Here is a 9750-nt window from a genome sequence, read left to right as displayed (position 1 = left end):
GGTTTCTCATATACGCATAAAATGCCTTGGGGTTATCCTTGATCCTATCCGCCAGAGATTTTTCATGCCCTCTCTTGGCTCTCCTAATCCCTTTTTTCAGGTCCCTTCTGGCTATCCTGTATCCCTCCACTGCTCTGTCTGAATCCTGTTTCCTCAACCTTATGTAAGCCTCCTTCTTCCTCTTTACCAGACCTTCAACCTCTCTCGTCAACCAAGGCTCCTTCACACGACCATTTCTTTCCTGCCTGACAGGTACATACATATCAAGGACACGTCATATCTGTTCCTTGAAAAAGTTCCACATTTCCACGACATTCTTCCCTGACAGCCTATGCTCCCAATTTATGCTCCTCAGATCCTGTCTTGCAGCATCGTATTTACCCTTCCCCCAATTGTGAAACCTACCCTGTTGCACACACTTATCTCTCTCCATAACCAAGGTGAAAGTTACAGAATTGTGGTCACCATCACCAAAATGTTCACCCACTAACAAGCCCATCACTTGTCCTGGTTCATTACCGAGTACCAAATCCAAAATGGCCTCCCCTCTGGTCGGACAATCTACATACTGTGTTAGAAAAGCTTCCTGGACACACTGCGCAAACACCGCCCCATCCAATCTACTTGTTCTAAAGAGCTTCCAATCAATATTTGGGAAGTTGAAATCGCCCATGACTACTACCCTGTGGCTTCTGCACCTTTCCAAAATCTGTTTCCCAATCTGTTTCTCCACATCTCTGCTGCTATTGGGGGGCCCATAGTAAACACCAAACAAGGTGACTGCTCCTTTCCTATTTCTGACTTCAGCCCATACTACCTCCACAGGCAGATCCCCCTTGAACTGCCTTTCTGCAGCCGTTATACCATTTCTAATTAGCAATGCCACCCCCCCCCCCTCCTTTTTTACCACCCTCCCTAATTGTACTGAAACATCTGTAACCAGGAACCTCCAACAACCATTCCTGTCCCTCTTCTATCCAAGTTTCCGTGATGGCCACAACATCGTAGTCCCAAGTACCAATCCATGCCTTAAGTTCACCCACCTAATTTTTGATACTCCTTGCGTTGAAGTCTACACACTTGAGCCCATCTCTGTGTCTGCAAGTATTCCCTGTCGGTGCTACCTTCTCCATAGCCTCCCTACATTCTTGGACATCCTGAAAAACAGCTATCCTACTTGCTGGACTACAAGTCCGGATCCCATCCCCCTGCCAAATTAGTTTAAACCCCCCCGAAGAGTGCTAGCAAACCTACCTCCCAGGATATTGGTTCAGTTTCTTCGAAGGTGGTGATACCACTTTAAATTCATGCTTGGAAGGAGATGAGCGAGTACTTGATCTGCTATTGCGAGCCCACATTCATGGCTAGCTAACCTTATATCTTCCATTCCCATCAACATATCCTACCCAAGTCCAAATGAATTGTGAAACATTTAAAATCATCTAGTTTATTTGTTTCTGCCAGCTCACCTGTATCCATAATAACTAGAACCCATTGACCAAGCTCACACTCTGCTATCACTTTAGTCTTGACTATATATCTCTGTCCTGGATCAGTGGTGCTGGAAGAGCACAGCAATTCAGGCGCCAGCTCACCTGTATCCATAATAACTAGAACCCATTGACCAAGCTCACACTCTGCTATCACTTTAGTCTTGACTATATATCTCTGTGCTGTAAGGCTTCCTTCAACAACTTACATCAGTGAGTTTTGGTACAGTGTATAGCCAAATTAATTGGGTTGAATTCAATCCTCCTTCCCTGGGGGTAACATGTGATAGTCTTCCTCTGACCAAGTCTAGGGAGGACTCATATAGGAGAAAGTGAGGACTGCAGATGCTGAAGATGAGAGTCGAGAGTGTGGTGTTGGAAAAGCACAGCAGGTCAGGCAGCATCTGAGGACCAGGAGAATCGATGTTTCAGGCATTAGTCCCTCATTCCTGATGAAGGGCTAATGCCCAAAATGTCGATTCTCCTGCTCCTCAGATACTGCCTGACTGGGGGACTCAAATAGACAACCTTCCCACCCAAAAGCCAATGGCCACCATTTCATCCATTACCACTCAGAGAGGCCTCCCAGTAAACCCTATCAGGCATGTCAGTGACCTGCCAAGGTGTGGTCCCACATTCACAAGTTCTCTGTGCCTGATTAGGGGCTTAGCATCGGGAAGGGGGACCCCACAGAATGCAAATCCCAGCCCTTGCTTCTGATGTCACCCTACCATTGACAATTCCCTCTCTGTGATCTCCACTCCATCTACTCACTCCCTTTAGGGATTCAGTGGGAATCACTGGTGAGGCCCCTATTATAATAATGGTAGTAGCCACCAATTAGAGTCATAGAGATGTACAGCATAGAAACAGCCCCTTCAGTCCAACTCGTCCATGCTGACCAGATATCCAAACCTAATCTAGTCCCACCTGCCAGTATTTGGCCCATATCCCTCTAAACCCTTCCTATTCATATAACCATCCAAATGCTTTTTAAATGTTGCAATTGTACCAACTTCCACCACTTTCCTGGCAGCTCATTCCATACACATACCACTCCCAGCATGAAAATGTTGCCCCTTAGGTCTATTTTATATCTTTCCCTGCTCACCCTAAACCTATGCCCTCTAGTTCTGGACTCCACCACCTCAGGGAAAAGACCTTGCCTTTTTACACTATCCATGCCACTCATGATTGTATAAACCTCTATAAGGTCACCCCTCAGCCTCCAATGCTCCAGGGAAAACAGCCCCAGCTCATTTAGCCTCTCCCTATAGCTCAAATCCTCCAACCCTGGCAACATCCTTGTAAATGGGCGGCACCGTGGCTCAGTGGTTAGCACTGCTGCCTCGCAGCACCAGAGTCCCAGGTTTGATTCCAGCCTTGGGCAACTGTCTGTGTAGAGTTTGCACATTCTCCCCCTGTTTGCGTGGGTTTCCTCCGGGTGCTCCAGTTTCCTCCCATAGTTCAAAGATGTGCAGGTCAGGTGAATTGGCCATGGTGGTAGGTGCATCATTCAGAGGGAAATGGGTCTGGGTGGGTTACTCTTCAGAGTGTCGGTGTGGGCTCGTTGGGCCGAAGGACCTGTTTCCACACTGGAGGGAATCTAATCAAAATCTGATCTAAATGTTTTCTGAACTCTTTCACAACATTCTTCCAATAGGAAGGAGACTAGAATTGCACACAATATTCCAAAGGTGGCCTAACTAGTAAACCCGCAACATGACCTCCCAACTCCTGTACTCAATACTCTGACCAATAAAGAAAAGTATACCAAACGCGTTCTTCACTATCCTATCTACCTGCGAGTCCACTTTCAAGGAGCTATGAACCTGCACTTCAAGGTCTCTTTGTTCAGTACCACTCTCCAGGACCTTACCATTAAGTATAAAAGTCCTGCTCTGATTTGCTTTTCCAAAATGCATCACCTCACATTTATCTAAATTAAACTCAATCTGCCATTTCTCAGCCCATTGGCCCATCTGATCAAGATCCCATTGTACTCTGAGATAGCCTTCTTTGCTGACCACTATACCTCCAATTCTGGCCTTTGATTGGCTAGCAGCTTTTGAGAGAGTGATTTCAGTGAAAACAACCCCAGTCTACTTGGGCTTAATCAGTTTGAGGCCATGGGCTGCCCAGGAAAATGCTCTTGACTGGAATATAATAGTACCAGTCCTTCCACTGAAAATGAGGTGGGATTCCCACCTATCCAGCCCAACCTCATTCCTTAAGGGACACTATTATCCAGCGTAGAATCACAATGATATGAGAAAGAATTGCAAGAAGCAGAAAATGATTAAAGGCTATAGGTTTTCTTTATTGTTGTGTTTGAGTCCTGAGTATAATTGGGACCTTTGACCTTTGACACTATACAGCTTCCAAGTGTTAATAATGTCTCCCAACATGTTAGAGAATGTACAGCTGGAGGCAATTACTTCAGCATTGGAAACTTCTGATTTTCTGACCCATAAAGGAACCAGAGAAACATTGGGAGTTGGTATGTCCAGTTGTGGTAAGGTATAAAGGGCAGGCATGGACTCTGCTGAGAGGGTTTCAAGGTAGGGATACAATTTCATGTTTCATACAAAATCATGCACAGAGAATGTACAGCTTTTTAAAAAAAATTAATGAAAAGTTGTAATGAATTGCTAACTTAACTATTATAAGTTGTACATCCTGATGGTGTAGTTAAAAATCAAATAAAAGTCTCTATTCCATTTTGCCCTTGAGAACAATGTTGGGAATCATATTAGACAAAAAGATGAAGGTTATTAGTCATACAGTCATAGAGTCATACAGCATGAAACATATCCTTCAGTTCAAATAATCCACGCCAACCATCATCCCAAACTAAATTAGTCCCACTTGCCTGCATTTGGCACATATCCCTCAAAACCTTTTCTATTCCTGTACTTATCCAAATATCTTTTAAATGTTGTAACTGTGCCTCCATCCACCATTTCACTTGGCAATTCAATCCACATAAAAACCAGTCTATGTGTAAAAAACATTGCCCCTCACATCCTTTTTAAAACTTTCTCCTCTCACCTTAAAAATATATCCCATAGTTTTGAAATCTCCCACCCTAGCTATTCACCTTATCTATGCCCTAATAATTTTATAGACTCCTATAAATTCACCCCTCAACTTGCTATACTTCAGTAAAAAAAGCCCAAGCCTATCCAGCCTATTTTTTTAACACAAACTATCCAGACAAATATGAGATGATGCATTTTGGAAAGTCAAGTACTGGTGAAAATATACAGTGAATGGTAGAACTGTTAGGGGTATTGATATGCAGAGGGATCTGGGTGTGTAGGTCCACAGATCACTGAAGGTGGCAGCTCAGGTAGATAAGGTAGTAAAAAAGTCCTATGGCATGCTTGCCTTCATTGGAAGGGCCATTGAGTATAAGGATAGACAAGTTATGCTGCAGCTTTACAGAACGTTACTGAGGCTACACTTGGAATATTGCATATAGTTCTGGTCACCACACTATCAGAAGATATGGATGCTTCAGAGAGGACACAGAAAAGTTTTACCAGGATGTTGTCTTGAATGGGGGGTTTTAGCTATGAAGAAAGGTTGCATAGACTAGGTTAGTTTTCACTGAAACGAAGGTGGTTGAGGGATGACCTGATAAAAGTTTATTAGATTGTGAATGGCATGGATAGAGTGGAAAGTATGAGACTTTTTCCCAGGGTGGAGGGCTCAATTACTGGGGGACACATGTTCAATGTACAGGAGGGGACGTTTCAAAGAGATGTGCGAGGCAAGTTTTTCACACAAAGGGTGGTGAGTGCCTGGAACACATTGCCAGAAGAGGTAGTGGAAGCCGACACAATAGCAGCATTCAAGAAGCACCTGGACGATTACAGGAATAGGAAGGGAATAGAGGGAGACAGATCATGTAAGTGAAGACAGTTTTTGAGTGGAAGGGAAAATGTAATTGTTGCAGGCTTGGAGGCCAGGAGAGCCTGTTCCTGTGCTGTATTGTTCTTTATTATATACATTCCCAGCAACATCCTAGTAAATCATTTCTGAACCCTCTCTAGTTTAATAATATCCTTCCTATAACAGGGCGACCAGAACTATACCCAGTACTCCAGAAGAGGCCTCACCAATATCCTGCACAACTTCAACATGACATCCCAAGTCCGATACTCAAAGGTCTGAGCAATGAAGACGAGCGTGAAACACCTTCTTCACCACCCTGTGATACAAATTTCAAAGAATTGTGTATCTGAACCCCTAGGTCTCTCTGTTCTACAACACTACCCAGGGTCCTACCATTAACTGTGTAAGTCCTGCCCTTGTTTGTTTTACCAAAATGTAAAACCTCACATTTATCATAACTAAACTCCATCTGCCACTCCTCAGCCCATTGACCTGACTGATCAAGATCTCTTTGTAATCTTAAATAACTTTCTTCACTGTCCACTATACTACCAATTTTGGTGTCATTTGCTAATTTACTAACTGTGCCTCATCCGAATCATTTATATAATTGACAAATAATCCCTGTGAAACACTGTTGGTCACAGCCCTACAGTCCGATAAACTACCCTCCACCACCTCTCTCTGTCCCCAAACATAAAGTCAATTTTGTACCCAATCAGCAAGCTCTCCCTGAATTCCATGTTATCTAACTGTACTCATTAGTCTACCATGTACAACCTAATCAAAGGCTTTAGCTTTACATTTATATTGTAATGCTCTGCCTTAGCAACCTCCCACAACAGGGTATTAAGAGGAATCATTTTACGCAAATAACAAACCTTCACTAAAGACACTTGACCTTCTGATTGCCATTTTCAAATTGAATACTTTTGACTTTGCCATAAATATGCTTTCTTTCTCTTTTTTTTTGTAAAGATGGAGAGGGACCATCCACTAAATGCAATCTCATTTCCTGCAAGGGCAATCATCAATAATATAGTGTGTGCTTCTTACGCAATAATAATCTGCATGGTAGGTAAACAACTAAATAACTCCATTTTTAAACAACACTCTGCATTAAATCAACTCAATTCAATAAGTATTTTGCTTTCTCAATCTCCACATAGGCAGTCTACAGCAAAATGGCAGTGGAACTTTTGAAGGACTTTACTTTGGTTCAGTGTACACAACGGGAAAAGGACGGCAGCGTTAACAACCAATTTGCAATTTCAAAACACTGCACAACAAAGAATGGAGCTCCATTGGAAAAGAACAACATAGTTTCAAAGCATTAAACAATGTCATGGTCATAATGATAGAATGAGAAAAACAACAAATGCACACAATAGAGCTGCTCACATACAACTGCTTTCGCATACCAACTGGGAGGATCACCGATAACCAAAAAGGACCAGCTCTTCATTTCCTATATGTAATATTGCTTGCACGGCTGCGTTGTAAGATCTAAGCATTTTCACCACTTGTCACTGGCACTGAAACAAGTAAAGCTGGGTTACAGAATTTTTATTCGGTTTTTGTTTAAAAGGATACATAAGGGACAAATAACCATTCCAGAATGTTTTACAAATGACAATGTTTTTGATTGGGATGTAGGCGTCACTGGCTAGATTACTCATCTGGTTCCTCTTCAGAAGGTAGTGGGGAACTGCCTTCTTGATCCGCTGCAGTCCATTGGGTGTCCATAACATGATGCATCAGACAAACTTACCAATGCATAGGAAAATGTAACCTTTTTCTCAATAAAAACTAAAAGAATGCAGATGCCGTTCTGAGGAAGGGCCACCGGACCCGAAACATTAACTCTCATTTCTCTTTTCAGATGCTGCCAGACTTGCTGAGCTTTTCCAGCAATTTCTGTTTTTGTAACTTTTTTCTCAATTTGGCAGATGAGGAGCTGAGCTGAGTTACACAGAAAAGTAAGCTCCCACATCCTCTCATGACCTGTATTGTATAGATGACTCTAATACTATGATTAGACTTGCTGCTCGAGGTGGGGAGGGATGACATAATTAGGCAGATCTCCTTTAACTGATTGGATTTGGTTGAAAATAGCATCAAGACTCAGCTGTGATTAAGTATGATTCTTGGATAGTTTGCCAGTGCTCATTCCTCAGACAAAACGTTGTTGTTTATTGGAATTATGTACAACATGCCTGCCTTCAGGAGAGGAAAAAAAATCAATTAGGGAGGGAGTGGAGACATAATTAGCACAATTATATACTTTGTGTGAAGGATATGTTTGATGTTGCAAATTCTAATATAATGAAGTAGTGCACATTATTTAGCTCCACACATTTTATCAGGTAAGCATAACTCCTTTCTTCCAAAATTGTTGTAGCATTCAGAGATCCCAGTACAAATTTTCAGAAATGGCCATTGGCAAGCTTTGATTCTAACCTAACTGAACTTTACATAAACTGGACCAGCCAAGGTTTAAAATAGTAACATTTTTTTAGTGCAATTACTGCCTAAGGAGCTCTATGCTAATCAATATGACTGCTTTTCATTCATGTCTTCACATACCAGAATGTCACACTGGCCTAGGGACTCTCATAGGCCAGGTCCACCACACCCCATTTAGACTAGAATAAAGTTTTGAGTTAGGCTTGATTTCACAGGATGCTATTCTCACTATCTGACCACCCCTTTAACTGAAAAGTCAGTAATCATCCTACTTGCCCAAAAATACAGCTTGCCAACCGTGATCTTATGCTGTGAGCAGACTTAATTATTTCAGAAACATCTGTCTCCATTTGGGAGGACACTCAAACTTGGAGAACCACTGGCCAACCTGACTATCCCAGCATTGAGTGTCAGCATTGAGTGGTGGCCACTGCTGAAACAAAGGAAATCCTGAGGAACAAGACTTTGAGCCTGTATTTGAAAGTTGGGAGACTTTGGCCAAACTTGGCTGGCAGACACTGGTAAGAGGTGTGGAGATGGGGCTATGGTTTTGTAAGCTGCTTAGGAGGGCCTCAGTCTTAGAAAGGATGTGGTGTGGGGTGGGGTGGGGAGTGTGGGGAGAGGAGAGGCTCCAGTAGGTTGAGATCCCCCAAAGGTGGTACCCTTCCCTTTCCTGCCTGACCACAACTTGTGTAATGGAGGCTGCCCTCCCTGTCGCTTACCCAGTCCTGGACACTGCGGCTGCTCTTGAAGCATGAAATGGTCGTAGGACTGCCTGAATGACAGTGCATAAGTATTTAATTTGATGCCTGGGCTTTGAAGCCTTGAACCAAGGGACTGGCACAAAACAAAGTGTCACAGGAAAACTGTCAGTCCATTGGTTGATAATAGATGTTAATTTGACTATCTATTATAGGTTACTATAAGATTGAAGGTAATTAAGGGAAATATTTACAGGTTACAAACTGAAAGACCAGCAGGAACTTTTTTTTCAAAATAAATTAAGAACTAAGTAAAATTGAGGTGCAGGGCATGTCTAATACATTTGAGATTCTTGCTGTGTGTGCGTGTGTGTGTGGGCGAGGGGAGGGGGGGGATGAGCAAACTGACCATAGCACCGTGGTAGAGGGAGCAATTCAGGAGCAGGGAGCAAAGCGTTATGTACACGCCTCCTAGCAGTAATCAGGATGAGCAGAAGAAAATAAATCAGGAGATGGTAGGGCACATAAGAAAGGCACTATTACAATAGTTGTGGAGGACTTTAACATGTAGGTGTACTGGGAAAATCAGGTTGGCAGCAATTCCCAAGAAAAGGGCTTAGTGAAATGTCTACAAACTGTTTGTTTGGAGCAGGTTTGTGGTAAAGCCCATTAGGGAATAGTCAATTCTGGATTTTGTGGTGTGTAATGAGCTGGAAGGACAGCCTAGCAAGGAAGACAATGGAGCAGCATTGGCAGAAGTTTGTGGGGTAACTCGGAAGGCACAACAGAAAGCCACCTCAAGGAAGAAGAAACATTCTAAGGGGAGGATGAGTCAACCAAGGCTGAAAAAGGAAGTCAAGGTCAGCATAAAAGCAAAAGCATAAGGATACAATTTGGTGAAAATTAGTGGGAATCCAACAAAAGATAATTTTTAAAAAGCAATAAGTGGGGGGGGGGGGGGGAGTAGAGAAGATGAAACATCATGGTAATTTAGCTAGTAATCTAAGAAGATTGTAAGAGTTTTAAGATCTATAACAGGGAAGACAGAGGCAAGAGTGGATATTGAAATGCTGGAAAATGAGGCTGGAAAAGTAGTAATGGGGAACAAAGAAGTGGCGGAGGAACTGAATAGATACTTCACAGGAGTCTTCAAGGTGGAAGTCACTAGTAGCATTCCAGACCTTCCAGAGAGT

The 9750-nt window shown here is 42.8% G+C and overlaps 1 protein-coding gene across 1 annotated transcript in view; it reads left to right on the top strand.

Moving 5' to 3' along the window:
* The window catches only part of LOC122565489 (spermatogenesis-associated protein 9-like), a 22383-nt gene extending 15436 nt beyond the window's left edge, over window positions 1-6947 (top strand). The window contains exons 3-4 of the mRNA XM_043721517.1: window positions 6369-6464; window positions 6560-6947. Of these exons, the coding sequence (XP_043577452.1) occupies window positions 6369-6464; window positions 6560-6727 (264 nt within the window). The 3' untranslated portion in view covers window positions 6728-6947. The remainder of the gene's footprint in view (window positions 1-6368; window positions 6465-6559) is intronic.
* Window positions 6948-9750: the final 2803 nt, after the last annotated feature.

Source organism: Chiloscyllium plagiosum, chromosome 2 (assembly GCF_004010195.1).
Source record: "Chiloscyllium plagiosum isolate BGI_BamShark_2017 chromosome 2, ASM401019v2, whole genome shotgun sequence".
NCBI classification, from domain to species: domain Eukaryota; kingdom Metazoa; phylum Chordata; class Chondrichthyes; order Orectolobiformes; family Hemiscylliidae; genus Chiloscyllium; species Chiloscyllium plagiosum.
Note: the sequence above shows the minus strand (reverse complement) of the source record. Positions and strands in the feature narration are given on the sequence as shown.